This window comes from Chlorella variabilis (genome assembly GCF_000147415.1).
Source record: "Chlorella variabilis unplaced genomic scaffold CHLNCscaffold_38, whole genome shotgun sequence".
NCBI classification, from domain to species: Eukaryota; Viridiplantae; Chlorophyta; class Trebouxiophyceae; order Chlorellales; family Chlorellaceae; genus Chlorella; species Chlorella variabilis.
In genome coordinates this window covers 20,393-44,194 of record NW_005435050.1, presented here as the reverse complement: position 1 = coordinate 44,194, position 23,802 = coordinate 20,393, and the positions used below count along the sequence as shown (strand labels likewise).

Below are 23,802 nucleotides of genomic sequence, written 5' to 3'. Positions count from 1 at the left end.
TGGGGGGGCCCCCCCCCCCCCCCCCCCCCCCNGTGCAGATACGGCTTCAAAAAGAGAGTCTAGCAGAGCGCGGGCGGGTGCTGCACACTGCTCATTCGATACAGATGTAGCCCCCGCTTTCGCTTGTCCCCTTGCTTGCGCTTGATTGTGTCCCAGCTCCCTCTGTGAATCTCCCCCATGCTCTGCTCTCCCGCTTCTCTGACTGCTGTTGTTGCACCAAGACATAATTGTATGTGTGACAAAACAATTCAAGTAACACAAAACTGAGCGCCTTGCCCTCTGCTTTGCCACTAGGTGCAATGGGAGCACTCAGGCAGCCAGCCGTGCCAATGCAGTGAACACCGCGGTGCCCAGCTGCTTTACCCCCACAATCCCTGCCCTAGGGTGGCAGAGCAATGCAACGTTGGGCCGGTCTGCCAATGCCAGCACTATGGCGCCGCCAGCTGCGCTCTTTGCGATGCATGTCAGGCTGAGCTGCGTCGATGCCGGCATCTCGGCTCCAGACAGGCGCAGCAGCGTGGTTCCCGCCAGGAAGAACAGGATTGGGGGCGCCCAGGTCTGCACCCCCTGAATGATCTCCCAGACCAGCTGCATGATTGCCGCAACCTCCTTGCCCAGCTGGGTCATGGCTGCCCGCAATGCGTTTTCCTGCGGCTGCAGCTGGGCCTGCCCTGCCTCCTGCTTCTCTGCCAGTTGACCAACGGCAGGAGCTGGAGAGAACAGGTCCATCACTGTCGCCGCGGCAATTCGCAGCCCCAGCGCTGCGATGGCTGCTGGCGTTTTGCACAAGTGCCGGGCAATGGGCCCCGCCACTGCCAGCACCGTGTTGTGCGCCCATTGGGCGGCAAGTCGGAGTTCACGCCGCATGGCCTCCATTCACGTTATGGAACCACGCACAAAGTGGCAGTAGACGGCTCCTGCATCGCATCGCGTGCAGGAGGCCAATAGTCACTTTCTGGCTGTGCGGCTGGCTGGTGGAGCCAATCGTGGCTTTCGCGTTGTCTACAACGGTCACGACGAATGGAATGCCCGCATAATGGGTTCTTTTCGAGTTCCGCTCTCCATCACGCCTGAAAGCCGATGGGCCGAACACGCACCTGTAACGTTCTGTGGTCAATGCCGCTTTCAGAGACGCCGACCCGCCGATGGTTGGTGTGGAGGCTGGAACCGTGGCGGAGATAACGCGACTCGAGACCCGCCCCCTCCCGTTCCCATTCCACATCGGCACAGCGCGCAACGCTATTCATTGCCAGGAATACAACATTAAAGTGGCAGGGACACAACAGAACTGAAGGCAGGATGTTGAATGACGGAGCAGGATACAGTTCCCCTTCAGTCGCCCAACGCCTGCAGCATGCAGCTCAACAGCACTCGCGCGCCATCGCCTGCACAGCAGGGTATCAACAGGAGAGGTGGGCCACCTTCATTCCCTGAAAATGATGTTGACTTGCGGCAATGGCGCCGCCCTGCCTGTTTTTCACCTGCTGGATGGATGCCGTCAGGCATCAGCCTCAAGTCCACCGTGGCGTTGGCTAGAAGGAAGTCGCCGCCACAGTCTGCACGGATGTATTCGGAAAGCGGCAGATGGGGCATTGGGTGCCGCACAAGCCTCCTGCAGCAAAGCCACATCCAGTAGCACCCACCTTTGAACTTGAGCTCCTCAGAGCCTTGCTGCTGCACAAATGCCTGGAGCTGCTGGTTGGTCGCTGCTACCTTGCCGTTATACTCAGCATGCGGCCAGTCTGTTCGTGTGCGTTGCAGCGGCAGCAGCCCAAACAGGACGATGCTGGCTGAGCAAGGGGAGGTGAGAGGGGCACGGTGCATAGGATCAGAGGCTGGTGTGCTGTGCTAAAAACTCAGTTGCGTGCAATCAGGCGATGCTGCTCCGGGCAAAGAGGGCTCACCTTGTGGTGATTGCTGCTGCAACTCACGCACGCACCGCTGCACCTTGGAAACAATGGCGGCGATGACGCGCTGATCGTCATCCTGCAGATGTTAAGGGAAGAGGGTAAACTTTGCTGGGCAGTGGGCGGTTCATGGACAGCAGCGCCAACAAGCAACCTTGCGAGGCAGCAGCAGCAACGGCAGCAATGCCAGCCAGGGGCGCACTGGGTAGAGAAAGGTGAGGTAAATCATGTCGTTGGTGCCAATCATGGCCGTCACGATTTTGCTGTTGAGGCCTTTGGGACCCTCCCCATTACGAAGCCGCCACAGCAAGTGCATCGTCTGATCCCCAGCAATCCCAAGCACCATGGCCCTGCGCATGGGCGGTGGGGGTACACCAGACACTGCCTGCCGGGTTTGCTCTGCTCACATCTCTGCAAGGAACATGGATAGACCGCCGTCTGCTGCGCAAAGGGGACCAACCCTGCGTCGCCACTCACCGCCGCGTGCCCATCATCTCTCGCCATGCCGCCATGTTGCCGCTATACCCTTCCACAACCGTGCCCGCAACGCTGCCCCTGAAGCTTTCCGAAATAGAGTCCCCATAAAATACGATGTCGAGGACGCCCTGACAGCAGAGAGGGAGGTGCGCATCAGGGGACGAGCGGCGAGAAGCGGTCGAAAGCCAAAATGAATACCCAATGCCAGGGATTTTCTGCTGGCAGATGTCAGGCATCAATACACTCACCCCAGCAGCCTTGGCCGCCGACACTTCACCAGCCAGGGTGTCGTGAAAGGCGGCCCACTGGGGCTCCGCCGCCCGAGACGTCGGCTGCAGCACTTCGGCTGGCGGCTGCTGGGACAGCACCTCCGCCTTGCGCACAACGTACATGCGCATGACGAGGCACAGGAGCACCGTGAACAGGCCGCCTACAGCAAGCAGGCGAGTGTTTGGGGCCTCCATGTTGAACACCACGGAGGCCACCTCCTGCACTCTATGCTGCGTTGGTTGGTTTGTAGACCCAAGCGGGATCAGGAAAACAAAAGCGGGTCCCTGCTGAGCCGTGCTGCCCTCCTGCCCATGTGCATTGCAATTTCGGGTGGCTCCCTGATCATTTGCGTCTTTGTCACTAAAAAGGCAGACATACTGGGCATGCATGATTGATGCATGCCATCAGTAATCGCCTGCGGTCCACCTGGGATCAGGGGGCAGCAGCAATGTGGTGCCCGCTGGCGGTCCAGAGGCATGTTTGAGCCACTATTGCAAACGCAGAGCTGGATTCATTGAATGTGCCAAATACTAAAGTCGAAGCATGTCTTATGTGCAATCAAAACGTGGAGAACCAGCCTCCCTCCCTCAGCATGGCGCCTCCCTACTTGCCGCCGTCGCTCGTCGCCCGCCGGTTCCTGCGGCTCATGATGCGCTCCAGCCAGTCGGTGCACATAACTGCGCCCGACTCTTCTGCAGCATACACAAACCCGTCGAAAAAGCTGTCCATGTCCAGCCGCTCCACCTCCCTAAGCACCTTCTCATCCTCCACCTCCTGGTCGAGGAACAGGCAGGCGTAGGACGCATAGAACTCAGGCCAGGGGGCTGCAGCAGAGGTCACACAGCAGGGCATCGAGGAAGTGAGTTTGGCTTCCACTCGCCGTGGGTGGAGCGGGCGCTGCTGCGCTGCGCTCGGCGCTGGCCATGCGCACACGCTCACCTCGCCCAGCCATCCCGTAGCCATAGCCGGCGCCAGAGGCCTGCACTATGCCGTGCAGGATGGGCAGCGCGGCGCGCTGGATCTGGCAGCGCTCCGCCTCGCTGGCGCCTCGGTTCACAAGGCAGCTGCACAGCGTGGCGTGTGCGCTGAGCAGGGCAAAGAACAGCGGCAGGGGCATAGGCAGCTCCGGCTCCGTGCAGCAGATGAGTTCAGGAGCCGTGAACATGCACAGGTTTCTGTTCAGAGCAAGCGGCAGCTTGGTGGCGGCCAGCTCCAGCGCCAGGCGGTGCATCTCCTCGTCCTTGCCGCAGGCTGCAGCGAAGCTGGGCTGGTCGTCGCGCGGGATGGCAGCAACCAGGTTGGCGCGCCGCAGCAAATCGGCATCCGTCAAACTGCAAAGTGGCGGCGGACATTGAGCAGCGGACATCTGTGTGTGGTCATGCATGCTGCGCAGCAAGGCTTCCCTACTCTTCTGCTGGTTCAACAGCAGGAGTCGCACCTGGCACGCGGCACGCTCAAATCGATGGCAGCATCCACAGCAATTTCCAGGTCCTGAAGGGTGGAGAGGTGGGGATCGCCGGGCATGATGCGGCGGGCGGGCGGGCAGGCGGGCGGGTCGGGGAGCTGGCTGGACACTCTTCTGCTGGGCGGCTCCGAGAAACGCTGTTCACTCGGCGATACTTGATGGGTTTTAGCCGTCGTGTTTTGGGTTTCACGCGGAGAAACAGCAGCCAGCGGAGCAGCAGCAGCTCTCTTGCAGTGCCCAGATGCTGGGAGACGAGCTTCGAAAGGCGGGGTGGGTACAAACTCTGCTAAGTCGCAGCACAAAGCATGCGTTGCGCAACTCGGTTCCTGCTGCTGCTGCAACCCGCCACCCGCCACGTCAGCGCCGGAGCGTCGGCCGGCGATCCTCAATTGGAGCATTGTTGTTACAGAGGTCTGAATTAGATTGAAGAAAAATCTCAGCATGATGGCATCACTTCCCTATCGCCTCCAGCATGCATTTCAGCAACACGTCGGCGCCACCCCCTGCAGGGCAGCAAGCAGGAGCTCAGCTTTCGGGGCCCGTGGGCAGCCAGGCTCAAATCCCTGGCGGCATGCCATGCAGCGCAAAGCAGCGCCGCCTGCGCAGCACGCTGTCTGCCCACCTGCTGGGTGCACGCCGTCTGGCATGAGCTCCTGCTTTATAGCGCCGCTTTTATCTACAAAGTCGCCGCCACAATCTGCAGCACATGCATGCGTGCCATGGCACGACGGCAGGCAGAAAGGCGGGCTCAACGAGGCGAGCCCACCCACCCCCATAAAGTCCAGGCAGTATCCTCAGCCACTGTGTGAGGGCCATGGGGAGGGTCACAGACCTTTGAATTTGAGCTTCGCGGAGGCCTCCCCCGCTGCAAAAGCTGCAATTGCTCTGTTGGCTGCCTCCACCTTGGAATCGAACAGCCGCTGCGGGGCATGCAGCATCATGGGCTGGAGCGGCAGCAGCCCAAACACGATGACGGTGGCTGCAGCAGGGCCGAGGCATCAGGCGCCTGCAAGTCTGTGAGTATGCCAATGGCCTCCCATGACATTATGCACTGTGCTGTGCCTGGCTCCTGCCCGCCCAGCCTGAGGACCAGGCAGCCATCGGCAGGCCAGTCGTGCACCTTGGGGCGCCTGCTGCTGCACCTCCCGCACGCTCTGCTGTACCCCACGCGAGATGGTGGCAGCAATGCGCTCGTCATCATCCTGAAAGAAGAACAAGAAGAAGAAGGGAGTAGGCACCAAATCGCAAATCGAACTGCCATCAGTGCCATAAGCAAAAGCACGGAAGGAGAAGGAGGGAGCAGGAACCAAATCGTGCATTGCGACCAAAGACAGCACAGCAACAATAAGGGCACACGGGGAACTCTTGCCTGGAGCAGGGATGTGAGGTGCGCCAGGTCGTTGGTTCCAATCATGACGGTGACAACCTGGGGGTCGAGGCCTTTGGGGCCCTCACCATTCTGTAGCCGCCACAGCAAGTGCACAATCTGGTCGCCGCTGATGGCTAGCACCAGCGCCCTGCACGTCAGGGGCGGGCACTCACGACAGCTTGTCGTGCATGCCCCTGGCGCCTGCTCCGCTGAGCCTGTCATGCTGCTCGCCGCTGCCACCGCTCCACTCACTTTTTGGGGCCCATGAACGTGTTGTAGGCTGCCTTGTTCTGGTGATACCTGTCGGGGAAATCCATGCCCATGCTGGTCCCCCGGAACGCTTCCATTATGGAATCGCCATAAATCACCAGGCCCGTACCCTGCAGCCCAGGCAGGTGATGGGGATGAGGCGAGCGTGTGGTGGGCAGTGCAGAGGAGCAGAGGAGTGGTTGCCGCAGCCTCGGCGGACACAAAGCGCATGTCAACATGGGCACTGGCGCGCAGATACAGGGTGTATAGAAGCAGCTTGACCCTCACCCTTGCCTCCCTTGCTGCCATTGCTTCCTGAGTCAGCCTTTCGTGGAGTTCCATCCAGCCCGGCAAGCCGGAGCGGGCGGCGGGCTGCTGTGCGGCGAGCACCTCGACATTCAGCGCCGACTGCTGCACTAACGCCCCTTGTGCTCCCAACTGCGGCCAAGTGCAGCCTAGGAGCTGCGCCAGGAGGGCAAACCGGGCCGCGAATGGAACCCCCATGCGCTACGCTTGCAGGGCCACTTTGAGCAAACGGGCAGCTGATATGTGACGTGCGAGCCTCCCCGTGCGGTTTCGTCGAAACATTTCGAGCCGGTGCTATGCCTGCTGTGGCGGGCACAGTGGGCATACTGCTCTGGCAGAGTAGGCGGGATTTGTGCCCTGCTGTTTTGAGGCTGGTTTGCTGGGCCTATGCTTATGCTGAGAAGCATTCAAGCCATCCCTCGGTTACATTTCACCCTCTGCCAAGATGCACCGCAGAGGACCCGCCGCCCTGCGGCAGATGCGACCCGGCGCCGCCTCAGCTTTGCAGGCATGAGCTTGCAGGTACTTGTGCCATCGGGATTCGACCTGTCAATCCACAGCAGTCTTCTAGGCTCGGTTTACATCGAGATGTCGGACGAGGAGCTCGTTGCCAAAGCCTTGAGCCTGCTCGAGTATGCCACCCGCCCGCACGACCGCGAGGGCAACGTGGAGCCCGAGTACATTCTGCACCCTAAATTGCTGAGGAAGGCGCAGGTGATGGCGCTGCCAGCCGCTGCACGGCCCGGCCGCCGCCGCCGCTGCAGCCCTTCCAACACAACCGCGCGTGCTCTGCTCTGCCTGCAGGCACTCCAGTTTGTCTTTACCACCAAAACCGGGCTGGTGGTTGGCGTTTCCAAGGGCAGCGGCTTCACCATCACCCGCCTGCGCACCTTTCAGGACGGCACCGCGAGTTGGAGCGCCCCTTGCTTCCTCACCGCCGGCTCCATCTCGCTGGGAGCCACCATCGGTGCGATGGGACACCATCCTGCTTGGACAGCACAGCAACCATGGCACGCCAAATGCTCCTGGGAGAACCTGCCGGCGCCGCTGACGCCGCTGCTCTCACCAGCGTGCACGTGTGGTGCTGCTCGGCTCACGCTGGCGTCTCCTTCGTGCTGGTGCAGGCAAGCACGAGGCCTCCTCCCTGTCCCTCGTGCTGAGCGACAAAGCCGCCGAGCTGCTGAAGACGCGCGGCTCCACCAGCGCGGCGGTGGCCGCTGACGCCAACCTGACACTGTCAGAGGTGCTGGCATGCGCACTGCTGCCGCAGTGTTTGCTGCGCCTGGTTTTCACAAGCACAGGCAGCGGGTGGGGAGCAGATAGCAGGCGCATCCCGCTGCTGCTCTGCTGCCTGTGGTGCCGCGATTGTAGCACTGAGGTGGTGTTGGCCGCGCCTGGCCTGCAGAACTGGCATTCCGGCGGGGTCAGCTTTGACTCGCTGACTCTGGAGGATGTTGTGTCGATTGGCCTGGCGGATGGGCTGCTGGTGGACCTCTCCGCGGCAGGTAGGCGGCGCACGGGCAGCTGGATTCGAAGTTGCTGCTGCAGGCGGTGCTGCTGGCCAAGCATGGGTCTGCTTGGGCCTTTTGCAAGCTACCACAGGCTATCATGTTGGTGCCTGCCGATGCGCGCACATGATGCAGTTGGCTCCCTCAAGGTGTCCACGGAACACAACCAGGCCGCGTACGGGCAGGGCGTGGAGACAGCCGACATCCTGGGTGCCGGCACGAAGCCCGTTTCTGCGCCGCCCGCCTTTGGCGAGCTGTATGACAAGCTCAACGAGGTGTGCTTCCACTGGCAGGCTGGTTTGACGCGGGGCGCCATAAATGCAGTGTCACATGCCCCTACCTAGCGGCCCGCTGCGAGATTGGCCATGGATGCACGCCTCTCTCAGAACCTCTCTCAGAGCCCCCGTTGCTTCATTTTCCGTGCAGATCATCACGGCAGGCAAGTGAAAGAGTGTTACACAAGCATGTGCTCAGAGAGTGCTGCGTGCAGAGTGTCGCACGAGTTGAAGCGCGGGCAATCAGCACCGATGAGGGTATGTGGAAGTCTACTGTATACAGTTTCACCTAAATTCCTGGTTCACTGATCCTGACACTTGTAAACATCACCAAATGCCTCACTCTGTCAGGCGCCGACCACCGCCTGCTGCGCCCGCTGCCGCCCGCTGGACCTCATAGGATTGAGGCTTAGCCGTGCTGCCTGCGCTCCTACTCATCCATCAGAATGGCGGGACGAAGGCAGACTGCAATCGCCCTGGGCTCGAACCTGGTGGGGACTCGCCGCTCAGCTCGTGGGCCGCAGCATCGCAGTGCCCTGCGCCGCCAGCCACACATGCTGAATGTGCAGGATGCGCTGATGCGCCTGATGGATCCGCCGCCACTGCAGGGCGACCGCCTCGGCAACCTGCTGGCGGCGGTGCGGGCGCTGGCAGACGACGGAATACAGGTGCGTGGCTCTCATGCCATAAATGGAGCCCGTGTCCCGTTTGCTTGGTTTGGGTGCAGGCAGGACAGGAATAGGCAGGTTATGGTCGGGGTCCGTTAAGCTGCTTGACCCTCCCTGGACCGGGAGCCAACATGTGCGGCCGCCCGTTCACGCCCACAACGCCAGCCCTCTGCAGGTGTGCCGCTTGTCGCGGCTGTACGAGTCCGCCCCCGCCTATGTCACCGACCAGCCGCCTTTCCTCAACGCCGCGGCGATGGTGGAGACGGTGCTGCCGCCGCTGGAGCTGCTGCGCCGCCTGAAGGCCATTGAGGTGGGTGGGTGGGTGTGGGGTGGTGGGGAGCGCCGGCAGCTTGGGGGCAGCCTGTGTTCGCGCTGGTTCCGGTGTTCGCGCTCAGATGATGTCTGCCAGCGCTCAGATGCAGGTGAGTGCCTATGAGAGGCTGCCTGTCGTGCCTCTTTTGCGGAGCTCCTGCACTCGAGCCGTGCCCGTCGTCGCGTGCCGCCCCTGCAGGCACGGCTGGGGCGCGACCTTGGCCCCTCCGCCCGCCGCTGGGGCCCCCGCCCCATCGATCTCGACATTGTGTTCTTTGAAGATCAGACGGTGGCAGAGGGGGAGGCGCTGGTGGTGCCCCACCCGCGATGGCAGGAACGGGACTTTGTGAAAGCACCGCTGGCAGACCTGTGCGGCGCCGGCGGCGGTGGTGCGGGGAGCGCTGCCCTGCCTGCAGCAGCGGCGCGGCAGGCAGGCCGTGCGCCTACGGGCGGCGAGAGCAGCGAGGGGGCAGAGGGGAGCGCTGGCGGCGGCGAGGGCGGCCTCCAGCGCCAGCTGCGGCTGGCCTCCGGCTTGTGGCAGGCTGCGGGCGGCGAGCGGCAGCTGGGCACACCCGACCTGGAGTGTGTGCTGCCCATGGGCCGCCTGGGGCTCTGGCCCTGGCAGCGACGCACGCAGGTGGGCCGGCAGCGCGGTCTGCTCCCTGCGCTGAGTGGCGGGCAGAGGCGGCGACTGCCATCCGTCACCCGGCTGCCTGACGGTTCGCTGGGGCCTCCCAGAAGGCTTGCCCTCCACCTCCACCTCTCCATCCCTCTCCCCTTCCTCCCAACACACACACACACACACACGCACACTCTCTCTCTCTGGCTGCAGGTCATGGGCATCCTCAACGTCACCCCAGACAGCTTCAGCGACGGCGGGCGGCACGCCAGCCTGGGCGCCGCGGTGGCGCACGCCAAGGCGCTGGCAGCCGCCGGCGCAGACATCATCGACGTCGGCGGCCAGTCCACGCGCCCCGGCTCCGGTGCGGCGCAGCACCCTTGCTGTGCCGGCCGGCCGTGGGCTGCTGCCGGTGCTGCTGGGCAGGCGGCCAGCTGGGCTGGGGCTCGTACTTGTCGCCGTTTGTGGCCCCGGTGCCCTGAGGCCCCTCCCCACCTGCTGGCCGCCCCTGCAAGCCACCTCCTGCAGACCTGCTGTCGGCGGAGCAGGAGGCGGCGCGGGTGGTGCCGGTGATAGAGGCGCTGGCGCGGGAGGAGGCCATCGCCGCGCTGCCGCTGTCTGTGGACACCTTCCACGCTGACGTGGCGGCGGCGGCGGTGGCTGCGGGCGCCACCATGGTCAACGATGTGTCTGGGGGAGGCATGGACCCGGGCATGCACCGCCAGGTGGGGTGGGCGGGGTGAGGTGGGAGGCGGGCTGGGGGTGGCCCATCCCGGGGCTGGGACCGCGCTGGTGGGGCTCCGGGAGACTGCTGCCTTGCTGCTCGGTGCTTGCCGCTCACCCCAGCACCTGTAATGTGGCTATGCCACATTCAAAGTGCCTGTTCTGCCCCTGCCCAGCAGGTGGCGCAGCTGGGCGTGCCGTACGTGGTCATGCACATGCGAGGGACGCCGCAGGACATGCAGCAGGCGCGGCACACGGCGTACGCCGACGTGGTGGCAGAGGTGGCGGCTGAGCTTGCGGCCACCGCACAGGCTGCCATTGCTGCGGGCGTGGAGCCCTGGCGGCTCGTGCTGGACCCGGGGCTGGGCTTTGCCAAGACCGCAGACGGCAGCCTGCAGCTGCTGGCGCGGCTGGGCGAGCTGCGGCGCGCGCTGCCGCCGCCGCTGGCGGCGCTGCCGCTGCTGGCGGGGCCCTCGCGCAAGGGCTTCCTGGGGCGCCTGACGGGGCGGGAGCGGGCAGAGGATAGGGACTATGCCACGGCAGCGGCTGCCGCGCTGTGCGTGGCGGGCGGTGCCAACATCATCCGCGCCCACAACGTGGCGGCGGTGCGGGATGCTGTGCGGGTGGCGGATGGAGTGGCCAGGTTTGCGCTGTGACTGGGCCCACACATTGAGTGGCACACCATGTACACAGTGTAAGCAAGCAGCGTGCCTGGGATTGACTGGGATTTACAAGCTAACAATGGGAAAGCCGGTGCTCCTACCTAGAGATGCTACAAGGCTACAAGTCTCGTCAGCGAGGGCCCTTGGATGGCAGCAGCTTGAGGCGCTGCATCAGCGCATCTATCGACATGCCGCCGCTGTCTGCTGTGCCTGCTTGACCGCCACCGCCAGCCGCAAAGCTGCCGCGTCCCACCGTCTCTGCAAAAAACAAAACCCATGGATTCAGGGCAAACTTGGTGACTGGTCAAGCCACCGCAGCTCTGCTGGATGCAGCATGCCAGGGGGATGGCTGCGCGAGCTCCAGCAGATGATGACTGTGGAGCAACTGTTCCCACCTGGGGAGGCCATCAGGGAGCGTGGCGGGGTGAGCATGGTTGAGGCTGGGGACAGCCCCTCCTGCTGCTCTCTGCAGGTGCGCCCCACCGCTGCTGTGTGAGAGGGCAGCAGGGAGTGGCTGGTGGGCGTGTCCAGGCACCTGGGCGGGCTGAGCAGGCCTGTGCTTGGCCCCTCTGCGGCCCTCCCTGCCGGCACCGGCATCTGCGAGCTGCTGGCCAGGCGATGCGGCTGCTGGCGGGCGGCCGGCGAGCTGGTGGTGTGCAGAGCTGCGCTGCGCCGCCGACCCATGCTGCCCCCGCTGCCGCCACTCAGGCGTGGGCTGGCGGGGCGGCTGGCTGGCACTGGCGTGGCTGCCGGGGAGGTGCTGCGGGCGGCGGCCAGCATCCACTGGCCATTGAGATGCTGCCCTTGCATCACATCAGCTGCCAGCAGCGGCTCCTGCTGCTGGTCCTGGGACGGTGCTGGTGAGGCAAAAGGTGACGGCGCCAGAGCACCCCCTTTGCTCTTCAAGCAGGATGCTAGCAAGGCATCGCCGGGGCTGAAGGCCCGGCTGTTCTGCGCTGGCCCCCTTGCCCACTGTCGCTGCTGCTGGGTGGGCTGCAGCACCGGCGAGGATGCGGGGCTGCTGCCCTGCCACGGGCTGCCGCTGCCGCCGCCGAAAAGCTTGCTGACGGGAGTTGCAGCGCCGCTGCTGCCGCCATCGCTGCTGCCGCCTGGCATTCTAATGGGACTGCTCCCTAGGGAACCAATCGGCTGCGGAGGCAAAGGCAGGGGGCTGTCCTCTGCCAGACGCTTGGGGGGTGTGAGCGTGACTGTGATGCTCGATGTTCGCCGCCTGCTGCTGCCTGCACTTGGGGAGCTTGCGGCGCCTGCTGACGCCGCAGCAGCCAGAGCAGCCTGCCGCCATGGCACTGCTGGGCTGCCAACGTCCTGGCTAGTGCTGCCGACAAGCTGCCGAAAGGCGGCGGGACTGCTGGTGGCTGGGCTGAGGGCGCCGCCATGCAGAGGCGATAGCGGAGAATGCGGCGGTGATGTGGCAGGTAGCGGCGGCAATGAACAGCTGCTGGCGGCATGCGGCTGACGAGAGCAGCCCTGGCTCTGCCCCTGCTGCTCCAAGTGCTGGCGGCGGGGCGGCATGAAGCTAGCGGCCGCGGACAGCATGGGCGAGCCTGCCAGCAGCTGTGGCCTGCTGCCGCCAGCGTGCATTCTACCTGCCCCGTCGGCGCTGCTGCCATTGCTGTGCTGCCCATGGCCTCCCATGATTGAGGCAGAGGCACAGCTCTCTGCCATGCAGGGGGACCCCTGCTGCTGCTCGTGCTGCCGGCTGTGGGGCCAGGTATCCTGCGGCGATGGCAAGCCAGCCGCGACTGCCGCCGGCAACTCATCCAGCCCCTCAGACAGCAGCGGCAAGGCAGCCAGGCCGCTGCTGTTGCTGAGCATGTCTGCGAGGCTGGGGCTGCTGATGCGCTGGCCCGGCGGTTGCCTAGCCCCTGGCCCCGCCTTGCTTGTGGAGCTGCCTGCCGCAGCTGTGCTACCGGCGAGCACCAGCGGCGATGCCGGTTCTGCTGAAAGAGCTCGATACGCATCTGTTTGGTCGCAAGGTGACGGCGCCAGGGTGCCGCCATCGTGCTGGCTTCTGGTGCCGCCGCATTCCTCCTCTGCCAGCTGCCACATGGCACGCCGCAGCGCCTGCACCTCCCGCGGCTCCGGCGTCGCCCAGCCGCAGCTGTCCGATGCAGTGTCAGGAGCCGCCACAGCTGCCGCTGCCTGAGCAGCCTGAAGACCCTCTAAGACCGGGTTGCAGGGCGGCTGGCTGGGAGGCAGCAGCCGCAGCAGGGCTGGCCGGCTGCTGCCGCCTCCGCAGGCACCAGCTGGCGCCCGCTGCTCGCTCCGGATCTGCGCTGCTGCCAGCTCCTGCCACACACTCAGCATGAGGCTCTCTGCACGCAGACAGGGTCGGCGAATCAGAGCCACAGCACGCATTCCAACCCAGGCTCAGCCGCACAAAGAGGCCAGCGTTCGCTCACCTCTATACACGGCCGCCTCAGCGAGCGTGGCCTGCACTTCAGGGGCGCCTGGCGGTGCACCGCTGGACACCGCCGCTTGGAGTGCGGCGCCCGCAGCGTGCAGGCGCTGAGTCAGCACGCCGTGCACGGTGATGACGTCGGCATCTGCAGCCAGCCCTTCTGCCGCAAAGTTGCTCGCCTCCTGCGCCGGGTTGCTGAGCCGGCGAGCTGCCACTGCGGGGGATGCCGCTGCGCCCTCGCCCGTGGCGACTCCAGCCTTGCCCGCGGCCAGCAGGTCTGCCCAGCTGTCGGGCCGCACCGCCTCGGGCTGGACTGTGAGGGGCGGCCCATGCGACAGCAGCTCCAGCACCAGCTCGCCGCGCCGGGCGGCGGCCTGCAGGCCAGGTGGGCAAGGCGAGGGTGAGAGAGGCCAAGGCATGCCCCCATGAGGTGGCCGGAAGCAAGCATGACTGGATGACAAACCAGGACGCCACGGAACTCGCCTGCGCCCAGTGACCTCACCCACCTGGGAGGCCGAGAAGAGCGGCGGCACGTGTGGCGCCAGCTGGGCTGCCGCCGCCCCCGAAGCCGCGTGCCCCGCCGCCAGCTGTCCCGCCGCCTGCGCCTGCAGCTGCTTCAGGCGCTGCATGGCGGCAACCACCTCGTCCATTCGCGCCTGCAGCTCCCGCTGTGCAGCGGCCGCCGCCTGCCGTGCGCCGCGCGGCAGGCGGCCCACCACTGCCGCAGCGTGCGGCTGCACCAGCTCCACACCGGGCAGCCCTGCCTGCGGCCCCTCGCCCAGCTCTCGGCCCAGCGCCACAGTGCTGCAGGAGGAGGGGGTCGTAGCAGGAGCAGGGGGGTCACAATCAAGACCAGCCTTGGCTGCAGCCGTTTCCAGCTGGCATGCATGCAGACATTCCCTGCCACCAACCAACAAAAAGCTGTTTCAGCTGCTGCCGGCACCACCGTTGCACACCTGAGATCCAGCAGCATGAGCACCGTGCGGTGGCTGTTGCTGCCCTGGTAGGCGGTCACAAAGTACTTGACTGTGTCGGGGAGCACCAGCCCCGCCTCACCCAGCTCCCGAATCCAGCCCTGCATGACCGCCTTAAACTCCCGGCCCTGCCCAGGCTCCAGCACAGGATACACATGTTGCAGCTCCTGCAATTCAAAAGGAGGAATTTTGCATCGTTGATCGGAGCAACCACGGGTTGGAGAGGCATGCAGCCCCTGGACAGGGGAGAAGGGCAGCCACGTGGGTGCGGTGGTGGTGGCCGCGTACCTTTTTGGTGCGTGCCGCGCCGCGGATGCGGTGGTGTAGCAGGTGCAGCACCGCTTGCAGTCCCTTGAGGTTGGGCCGCGCAAACATGGCGGGGCTGAGGGGCTCCTTGCACAGCCCTCCACGGTTCAGGTAGACCAGCGCGCCGTACAGGGTGGTGGCGGTGGAGGCGGCGATGGCCTCGTGCTGCAGCCGGCGGTGCTGGAGCTGGCGCTCCATGGCGGCTGGCCTCGAGAACTATCACGCGTGCCACTGGGACGAGTCAGTCGCTACAGAGCCGCCATCACAAGGGACAAACAAGCAAAGCGCCTGTTTTCCGCCAGCCGCAGCCAGCGCTGATCAGGAGGCCGACATTTTGAATTGGAGCCGGCTGGGAGCATCCTGGTGCGCGCCTGACGAGGGCCAGCAGTACACATGAGGTGGAGGGAGCAAGTCAGCTCCCGACAGGCAGGCCCTGTTCCGCTTGTCCGCGGGTCCCTTGGACGGCGTGCGTTCGCAATGCAGGGAGCGGCATGAGCAACAGCAAGGAAAACTCGAGCCGACGGGTGAGCGTGGGCGGACTTGGCTTCGCGGTGCACAGAATGCGCTCTCCCCAGCCTGCCTCGTTGTGCACCTTCGCTGGCTCCACGCAGGGCTATGCCGCCGCGCTGCAGCGCAAGCAGCAGGTGTCGACTAACAACGACGACGCCCACTTGCCACGGGTGGCGGCACTGGGCTCCCTGCGTGCCAGCCAGTCGCGCAGCGCATTCAGGAAGAGCGGGTGCGTTGCCAGTCATGATGGGGTCACCGCAGACTGCAGGGCTTTTCCCAAGCTGCATCTCTGAGCAGTGCAACGCCCGGGGCGGTCTGATGTGCCGCATTGCCGCCCGCTTTCTCACCCCCCGCACTCTCCGCCACCCTGATGGGCTGGCCTGCTGCAGGGTGTTTGATCGGCCACTCAGCAGCCTGAAGAATGTGTCATTGTCAGGAAGCAGGTGAGGGACGATGCCTATGTGGTGCATGTGCAGTGAGGCCCTCCTCGGCATCTTTCCTGCATAGCAGCAAGAGGATTGCATGTACGACTATGTGTGAATCGAACACGCACGCATTGATGTGCAGGGCTCCCAGCCCTTCGGTGCACCGCGTGGGCTGCAAGCCTGCCACCCACAGCACTCGGAGGCTGGTGCCTCTGCTGGACGCCCATGCCGCCGGCACGGCATCTGCCGCCAGCGCAGCACGGCCTGCGCCTATTCCCGCTGCCACACCCACGTGCAGGTGAGCTGTGAGGTTTTCTCTTGCGCATGAGGTGCAGGGCTTGCTGCATGCCTGCCCTATGCCGAGCTCTGTCTCCGCTTTGCTGCTGCTTTGTTTGTCGCCGCAGCGTGCTGAGCAGCGTCATTGGCGACCCGGAGCTCGACAGCGAGGAGCAGGCGCTGCAGGCGGAGCTGGCGACATACGATCAGCGCCTGGAGCAGCTACATGAGGAGCACTCTCAGCGGCGGGCGGCCACGCCCACCCTGGGAGCGCCGCCCAGCACTCCCGGGATGTCAGGAGTCGTCTCGCAGCAGCCCGCCGCGGGCCCGGCTGCTGAGCAGGCGGCGACGCCCCAGCACCCGCCGCCGCAGGAGCAGCAGGAGGAGCACCAGGTGTTGCAGCAGGACAGGCTGCTGGAGCAGGAGCGGGAAGAGACGCAGCTGCCGGATCCTGCCGCGCCTACCATCCCGCCATCTGAGCTGTCCATTGTGCGCTGCGTCACCACCGCCACGGGCACCGGCTGCAAGGATGTCATTGCGCCGCACAGCTCAGCGGCGCCGTCAGCAGGAGCCTGCTGGACCTCGCGCGGCCACCGTGTGCTGCTCCTGGAGTCGTCTTGCATCCTGCAGTTGTGGGGCCGCCACACGTAAGTGGCTGGGCACAGCTTGGCATGAATGACAGGGCGCGGTATGCCTGGCCGTGAGTGCCACACTTTCACAGAGCGGCTACTTCTTGCTCCTGTGATATTTCTGCCATGTCAACTGGCTTATAGCTAGTTTCATTCATGGCCATGCTGCCTCACGAATGCTGCCGCTTCATCCCCTCCTGCCTCGCTTGGCTTTCTTGCAGCTCGGACATCACGCTGCGCATCACCTTTGCAGAGCCCGCCTCGGTGCCGCGCATCGTGCGCCTCGAGCACGCGCCCACCGCCACCGCCGCGTTTGAGCGGCTGGGAGACATCCACCTGCAGCCCAAGAGCTTGCACCAGCTGCGCCACCTGTTCAGGCTGGGCAGGGGGCTGGAGGTGCAGCGCTTCCTGCGCATCACACTGCTTGGGCACATGGCAGAGGACAACTCAGGTGCGACGCTTGCACTTGGTGCTGTGGAGGCCTGGGGCTGTCTGCTTTGCCCGGCTGCATGCTGGTGACAACTTTGCGTGCCAGCGCTAGCAGCGAGGTGGCTGCCTTGTGTGCTTGGGGCGGAGGATGCTTGACGCCTGCCTCCCACCGCAGGTGCCCACCGGGTGTCACACATGCTGCTGACCAGCAGGCAGGGGCCGCAGCGGGCGCATTCCGCACAGTCTGGCGCCCGGACAGCCAGCGCTGCGTCGGTGCCGGCATCAGTTGAGCCAACCGTGCACAGCAGGGTGCAAGACGAGGCACCTGCCGACAGTGCCACCAGCGCGCCCACCGCGCCGGAAGCAGCACAGGAAGCAGCGCAGGAGCACTCTGCAGTTGCTGGCGGCAGCGAGCCGAGGGTGCCGCTGCTGCGGCTTGCAGCCATGCTTGGCGGCGCCTCTGCAGCAGCAGATCAGGCAGCGCCTGGGCCTTCAGAGGCAGAGGCTCAGCCGGCGGACGCCAGCACTCGTGCATCTCAGCAGGCCTCATTGGTGCCCATTGCGACTGCTTCGTCTGGAGACTCGCCAACCCAGTATGGCACCAGCGAGGCAGGCCCTGACATGCCTTCTGTGGCATCGAGTGAGCAGCAGAAGCAGCAGCCCACGCCGCCCCAGTCGATCGATGGCCTGGACAACTCGCAGGTGAGCTTGGAGCTGCTGGGAGCCCAGGGTTGGGGCGCTCTGCCTTTTGCTGTCGATCTGCGACTTGCACCGTGGTTCCTGGTGGCACACCGCGGTGCCATGCTGCCTGCCTTGCTCCCACACAGGCCCGGGACATGGTATGGGGCCTGCTGGAGGGAGTGGAGGCTGGGGTGGACTTCCAGCAGCTGCAGGCGGAGTTTGCAGGCACCGGGGAGCAGGTGGGCATGGGGCAATGGTGGATGCAGCCAGGGGCGGGCAGATGCAGCCAGGGGCAGCCAGGGGCGGGCAGGGGGGCCGGCACCAGCTGTGTTGAGCAAGTCTTGTTGCCTGCCGTTGCAGAGCTCGCCCCGCGCCTCCAGCGGCGGCGGCGCCTCTGTGCCCATGATGCTGCTGCCCATGCAGCGCTGCCAGGAGGTCGGCGCTCTCCTTGCCGACCTCGACCTTACCACGCGGCAGGTGGGCACAGGCGATGCGGTCGGCGCACTCTTGTGCACGTGCTTTGATTCAAGCTGCGCCTCTGAGCTTGAGCCCCTCTGCTCCGGCCATGTGTCTCTGCAGGCCCAGGAGGCCGTGCTGAGGCTGCTGGACAGGGAGGCCTATCCTGGTGCACCAGACCTGACAGAGGAGCAAGTGAAGCGGCTGTTGGCGTGCCTGCCAAGGTGCAGAGCTGCAGGCAGGGTGCTTTGCACTGCTGTTGTGAGCGGCCATGGTTGCTGATGGCCTGTGGCGCTGCCTCTCTGTTGTATCCCCTCGATGCAGCGCTGAGGAGAAGCAGCTGCTGCGCGGCTATGGTGGCCAGCCAGAGGGGCTGGGCAGTGCTGAGCAGTTCATGCTGGAGGTGGGTGGGCAGGACTTGGTCAAGTTTTGCCCAGCTCTCGGCCAGCATGCTGCATCAAATGAGGGCAGGGCATCCTGCATCATTTCAGTGCTGCACACATGTTTGCCCTTCTTCTCCCTGCTGCACCTGCCACAGATGATGCAGCTGCCTGGCCTGGAGCAGGGGCTGGAGGCCCTGCCCTTCAGCTCTGGGTTTGCGGCTCGCGCCGAGGCGGTGGAGGCGGCCGCCTCGTTGCTGTCCCGCGCCTGCCAGGAGGTTCGGCACAGCGACATGCTGCGCACGCTACTCAAGGTGGCGATGCTCGCAGGTGAGCAGGCGGCGGCGCTTTTGGGTGGACGGCACGCCATGGTGCATTCATGGAAAGGCAGCCTGCGACAGTAGAGTAAGCTGCTGAGGAAGGCTGCGCATTTAAGCCACTCTTGTTGTGAGGAGGGAGCCTGGATCCTTGCCCCCCCCACACACACACCGCAGGCAACTTTTTGAGCGCCGGCAACCACAACGGCGCCGCCGCCGGCTTCCAGATAGATGCCCTGCTCAAGCTCAAGGAAGTGAAGTCCACTCGGGCCCGCAGCCGCACCCTGCTGCACTTTGTGGCGCGCGAGGTGTCTCGGCAGCACCCCGCCGGCGCCTGTCTCGGCGCGGCGCTGCCCAGCGCACAGGCTGCGTCGAGGCTGGACTGGCAGCAGGCGCGGGCGGAGGTGGTGGAGCTAGCGGCAGGGGTCAGGCGTGTGGAGGGCCTGATTGCCGTGGCGCAGGAGGGCGCTGGGGCGGGCGGCGCCGACCCGGGTGCCTGCCTGGCGCACATGACATTCTTCAGGGCAGAGGCGCTGGATCGCCTCGGCGCGGCACAAGCGGCAGTGGAGGAGGCAGACAGCGCTTTCAGGCGAGTGGATCGCCTGTCGCTTCATGAGTCAGCCTGCGTCGAGCTTGCCATCAGCTTGTTACTGGTGCAGTCAATTCAAATGCCTCAGGATGTGTCTCTGCCTCTGCGTTCATCGTGTGCTGCAGGCAGCTGGGCAGCCTCATCAATGGGCAGCGCAGCACCCTGGCAGATCCGGCTGCCTTCTTTGGCGTGCTGCATGCCTTTGGTGCTGAGCTGGATGGCGCCCATGAGGAGAACCGGGCTGCTGACGCCGACAAGTCTGCGGAGCGCAAAGTGCGCAGGAGTGTCTGCCCGCCTTCTCTCACACTCGTGCAGGCCCTTGATTCTTGCAAGGGCTCACTCTTCCACTGAAGCTTTCGCACCTTGCTGGCTGCTGCAGGAGCGCAAGGGAAGGCAGCATCAGCGCCCAGGCGAGGCGCTCTCCGGCTTGACCAGCGCAGGCAGCCCAGCAACCAGCGTCGTCAGCGTGGAGTCGCTGCGGCGGCGGAATGCCAGCACCCAAGAGGAGAACAGCAGCCCGCAGGAGCCCAGCATGGCACCAGCTGAAAAGGGCAGCGGCACTCCGCTCCAGCGCAGGCAGCACTCGCCATCGCCGTGCCTGTCCAAGGCAGCAATTGCGGACATCGGCGGCAGCCGGAGAGTTTTGGAGGCAGGCAGCGGCATCACAGGCGACAGCCAGGCAGGAGTTGGCGAGAGTCAGCCGCAGGGCGAAGGCAACAGGCTGTCCACTCCCGTCGCCAGCCTGCTGGCAGAGTCTGCTCGCCTCATCAAGTCGGTTGAGGGAGGCTTTGGCAGCGATGCGGCAGGCAGTGGTGGCTCTGGCGAGCGGGATGCTGCGGCAACTCCCGAGGCACGTGGTGGGCAGGGCGCAGAGGCGGACGCAGCTTACTCGACTCCGCGGGGAGCGGCACCGCTGCACTGGCAGGGCCAGCACCAGGAGGCCGCTGCGGCTGGGTTGCAGCTCCAGCAGGCGCGCTACGGTGGGGCAGCCAGCTCGGAGCAGGAGGTGCCTGCTGCTGTCCCAGCACCAGGCGAGACTGGCTCGCTGTCAGCCCGTGCCTCCCAGCCCCTGGGTCTCAGCCAGGTAGGTGGGATGGGCAGAGTGGGGTGATGGACAGATGCCATCGCTGGCATGTGTTGCTTGGGCCCCCCTGTGCATAAGGAGCTTTGTGCAATGACCATGATATTCCTGCTGTGCTCCTCACCCTGTGTGCAGCTGCGTCAGCGCAGCCTGCAGCAGCTGTCCCCCACCTCCACCCCGCTCAGCTCGCTGGGGCGGCAGAGCAGCCGCGGAAGCGTGCGCAGCAGCACAAGCAACGTCTCCACCCCTGGGTCCAGCACGCGCTTCCGGGGATCCCCGCTGCTGCGCACCAGCTCGCCGCTTGGTTTGCCCAGCAACGCACCGGGCTTGGGTGCAGCGGTGGTGGAGGCTGAGTCCGCCGCAGCTGCTGCCACAGCGGCTCGCAACCGCGAGGCTGCCGCGCCAGCCCAAGGTCCCTTCTTCTCACTTGACGACGGCCTTGACACCGCTCCCGAGTCAGAAGAGGATGGCTTCTCCCAATCTTCTGGTTTTAGCAGCCCGCAGCAGCAGCAGCAGCAGCAGCAGCAGCAGCAGCAGCAGCAGCAGCAGCAGGAGGAGCTCCCATCCCCTTGGCATGCAGCGCTGGCTCGTGAGCAAGATGCGGAAGAGGAGGAGCAGGCGGCGGGGCATGGCATTGTGCCCCTGCACTCCCGGGCCAGCAGCTGCGACCTGACTTTCTACGCCCCATTCTCGATGGACCGTGTGGGGCAGGGCGCCTTTGCGCCCGATGACCAGGTGTGGGGTGCAGGGGTTGATGGTTTTGGGCGCACGCCCATTGACGCTGCATGTTTCTTTCATTTTGGTGGTCTGCATTGCTTTGCTGCTGGTCACATCCGGCTCCCTGCGCTGTGTGCAGAGCCAGCTGCGCCTGTCCGCCAGCTTTGCGTGCGGCGACCTGCCGTCGGCAGCCTGGGGCCCGCTGGCCGCCCAGCAGCGGCAGTTCCAGCAGCTGCGAGGCAACCACAGCCTGCGTCATGCCAGTGTTGATGACCTGGCGCTGCCCCGTGGGCTGCCTGGCGCTGCGGCTGGCGCCAGGAAGCATGTGTCATTCAGTGTGCCCAACTCGCCCCGCCGCGCCGACCTGCCGCCACTCGACCCGCGTGACCTGGCCGCTAGGCTGCAGGCGCAGCCGCTGCGTGCATCTTTCGAGGCACGGCACGGCAGCGGCAGCGGCGGCGCTGCCGGCAGCAGCCTGCCGCTGCCCTCGTACCAGCAGACCCAGGCGCGGCCACAGGAGCAGCTGAGCCCCGTGCTGGAGGCACTGCTGAGCTCCGTGCCCACCCCGTTTGTGCACGGCCAGCCCGGGCCGGGGCTGGCTGGTGCCCCAGCCACCGCTGTGCGCTCCATGCTGGATGCTGATGACCTGGCCGACTTGGGAGACTACACCAGGTGTGTGGGTGTGGGTGTGGGCCTGAGGGCTTGCTTGCATGTGCCGGGGGATTGCCTGCAACAGGCCCGCGTGTCACCGCCCACCCCAGGCTCCACACTTTGCATGCCTCTGGCTCCCTGGCCCACCCGGCCTGCCTGCCGCCTGTTGCATTCCGTGCTCTCAGCGACCAGGAGCAGGAGTGGGAGGTGCTGGAGGCCATCCAGCAGCAGGAGTTGGAGCGGCAGCGGCAGGCTGCGGCGGCGCGTGACGCTCGCGAGCTGGCGCTGCTGCAGGGCCCCGCAGCCGCGGCCCAGCCCGCGCTGTACCAGCAGGCGCCGGGTGCGAGGGCATCGCAGGAGCAGCCCCGCCACCTCCTCTCTCACCAGGAGCTGGCTGCTCTGCAGCACAAATACCCGCCAGCTGACGCGGCACCGCAGGTGCAGCAGCCGCCGGTACCGCATCAGTACCAGGAGCAGTGCCCGCTGCCCTCCCCCCTCACTAGCGCCACCTCGAATTTCGATACCGCCGTGGCCAAGCTGCTGGCCTGCGCCGGCAACACCACAGCTGGCCCGCTGGCGCTGGGAGCAGCCCAGGGGGCGGCGTTTGCAGGCGGGGAGGAGCCGGGTGAGCCGAGGCAGCCTGGCTAGCAAGCAAGGGCGATTGCGGCGGGCCTCTGGACCTCTGGGCTGCCGGTCCCGCTGTCCCAGCTTGCATCTTCTGCGCCGTCTGCAGCTGGGTGCTGGGCAGCCGCCGACGCCGCCTTCCTCTGGCTGCCCTGTGTGCCCTCTACTGCAGTAGCGGTGCCTGCCAGCGGTGTGGCGCTGCTGGAGCCTGTCATGCCTGGCGCCCTGGCTGCTGGCCCATTCGGGGACAAGTATGAGAGGGGGCTGCGGTGAGTGGTGCCACTGGCTGCTGCTGGGTGTCAAGCGGTGGAGGAGGCAGAGCGTGGTGCGTGGGGTAGGGATGCGATGTCCCTAATGAATGGCAGCCCTGCTCCACACACGCATCTCCACCCACCCAGCCCAGCACCCGCCCCTTGCCTGCAGTGCCTCGCGCGCCTCGAGGGGCCAGGTGGTGCCGGCGGGGGCGGTGCTGCGGGTGTCTGCAGAAGCGCCGCAAGCCGCGCTGCGCGGCTCGCTGTCGGCGCCGGCGGCCACCTTGTTCGCAGAGGCCGAGGCGTGGGCGGCCACGGCCGCGCCACAGCATGCCGTGGCAGCGCCAGGGCAGCAGGTGGAGGGGCGGGACGGGGGCGCTGGTGGCTGGGCGCCAGCCAGGCCCAACCGCCTGTGGGGCCTCAAGAAGATGCTGGGCAAGCACCAGTGATGGCGGTGGCCGGTGAGCTGGCATGATGACCTGTGACTGCCTGTCGGACCTGTCTGTGGGTTGCTGGGGATGTGGGCTTCAACTTCTGAGTACTCCAAATTCATAACATGTAAGAAAAATTCAAACTCGCGATAAGCAAACAGAGGTGGAAGGGGAGTAGCAGCTGGGGAAGCAGAAGTAGTGCTGAAAGTGCAAGGTGGGAGGGGCGGCAGCGGTGGGTACATGAGCGTCGGATGCTTCCTCTTTCTACCGCTGCAATCGCCGGCCCCTGCCCCTGATCGGCGGCGGAGGCCTAGGCGAAAGCGGGCGTGGCGGGGGCTTGGGTGGCGGCTTTGGCTTTGGTGAGGGCGGGCGGGGACGTGGTGGCGGCGGCCTGGGTTGCCGTGGTGAGGGCGGACGTGGTCTAGGTGGTGGTCGTGGTGAGGGCGGACGTGGTGAGGGCGGACGTGGTCTAGGTGGTGGTCGTGGTGAGGGCGGACGTGGTCTAGGTGGTGGTCGTGGTGAGGACGGACGTGGTGAGGGCGGACGTGGTCTAGGTGGTCGTCGCGGGGGCTTTGGTGAGGGTGGCTTTGGGGGTCGTGGTGAAGGCGGTGGACGAGGACTTGGTGGCTTTGGTGGTCTAGGAGATGGAGGTGGTTTGGGAGGCCGCGGTGAAGGCGGAGAGGGAGGTGGAGGTTGCGGCGGGGGCGGGGCAGGAGGTGGTGGGCTGGGAGGTGCAGGGGATGGCGGTGATGGCGAGGGAGGCAGAGGGGAGGGTGGTGGCTGGCTGGGAGGCAAAGGGGAGGGTGGCAGGAGTGGAGATTCCGATTGCGAGGCAGGAAGCGG

General features: G+C 65.6%; 7 protein-coding genes across 7 annotated transcripts in view; 3 read left to right on the top strand and 4 right to left on the bottom strand.

Moving 5' to 3' along the window:
- Nucleotides 1–63, top strand: part of CHLNCDRAFT_49281 (hypothetical protein) — a gene marked incomplete at both ends in the record, with an annotated part of 982 nt that extends 919 nt beyond the window's left edge. The window contains one exon of the mRNA XM_005842883.1: nt 39–63. Within this exon, the coding sequence (XP_005842945.1) occupies nt 39–63 (25 nt within the window). The remainder of the gene's footprint in view (nt 1–38) is intronic.
- A 1,269-nt stretch (nt 64–1,332) lies between these two features.
- CHLNCDRAFT_55501 (hypothetical protein) lies at nt 1,333–2,848 on the bottom strand (the record flags this gene model as incomplete). Its single annotated transcript, XM_005842853.1, has 7 exons — nt 1,333–1,385; nt 1,482–1,556; nt 1,644–1,790; nt 1,905–1,986; nt 2,110–2,257; nt 2,385–2,512; nt 2,633–2,848. 7 exons carry the CDS (start codon nt 2,846–2,848, stop codon nt 1,333–1,335), a joined length of 849 nt encoding a protein of 282 aa, XP_005842915.1.
- A 1,721-nt stretch (nt 2,849–4,569) lies between these two features.
- CHLNCDRAFT_141743 (hypothetical protein) lies at nt 4,570–5,835 on the bottom strand (the record flags this gene model as incomplete). Its single annotated transcript, XM_005842852.1, has 6 exons — nt 4,570–4,622; nt 4,742–4,816; nt 4,952–5,098; nt 5,240–5,321; nt 5,474–5,636; nt 5,741–5,835. 6 exons carry the CDS (start codon nt 5,833–5,835, stop codon nt 4,570–4,572), a joined length of 615 nt encoding a protein of 204 aa, XP_005842914.1.
- A 2,422-nt stretch (nt 5,836–8,257) lies between these two features.
- On the top strand, nt 8,258–10,804 carry CHLNCDRAFT_28666 (hypothetical protein; the record flags this gene model as incomplete). Its single annotated transcript, XM_005842882.1, has 8 exons — nt 8,258–8,317; nt 8,435–8,494; nt 8,670–8,804; nt 9,006–9,175; nt 9,269–9,443; nt 9,639–9,789; nt 9,954–10,150; nt 10,328–10,804. Coding segments are annotated over 8 exons (1,425 nt in total), but the record flags the coding sequence as incomplete, so codon positions are not given.
- Nucleotides 10,805–10,940: 136 nt separating this feature from the next.
- On the bottom strand, nt 10,941–14,710 carry CHLNCDRAFT_141741 (hypothetical protein; the record flags this gene model as incomplete). Its single annotated transcript, XM_005842851.1, has 6 exons — nt 10,941–11,068; nt 13,075–13,146; nt 13,234–13,606; nt 13,739–14,036; nt 14,189–14,373; nt 14,495–14,710. 6 exons carry the CDS (start codon nt 14,708–14,710, stop codon nt 10,941–10,943), a joined length of 1,272 nt encoding a protein of 423 aa, XP_005842913.1.
- A 293-nt stretch (nt 14,711–15,003) lies between these two features.
- Nucleotides 15,004–22,977, top strand: CHLNCDRAFT_141740 (hypothetical protein; the record flags this gene model as incomplete). Its single annotated transcript, XM_005842881.1, has 19 exons — nt 15,004–15,036; nt 15,124–15,251; nt 15,412–15,465; nt 15,852–16,370; nt 16,574–16,803; nt 16,957–17,483; nt 17,609–17,701; nt 17,823–17,939; nt 18,042–18,124; nt 18,243–18,321; nt 18,457–18,628; nt 18,793–19,231; nt 19,330–19,477; nt 19,584–20,288; nt 20,421–21,020; nt 21,142–21,674; nt 21,839–22,278; nt 22,450–22,546; nt 22,701–22,977. The coding sequence occupies 19 exons, from the start codon at nt 15,004–15,006 to the stop codon at nt 22,975–22,977; spliced, it is 5,274 nt and encodes a 1,757-aa protein (XP_005842943.1).
- Nucleotides 22,978–23,596: 619 nt separating this feature from the next.
- Nucleotides 23,597–23,802, bottom strand: part of CHLNCDRAFT_141739 (hypothetical protein) — a gene marked incomplete at both ends in the record, with an annotated part of 1,461 nt that continues 1,255 nt past the window's right edge. Inside the window, one exon of the mRNA XM_005842850.1 lies at nt 23,597–23,743. Coding sequence (XP_005842912.1) covers nt 23,597–23,743 — 147 coding nt within the window. The remainder of the gene's footprint in view (nt 23,744–23,802) is intronic.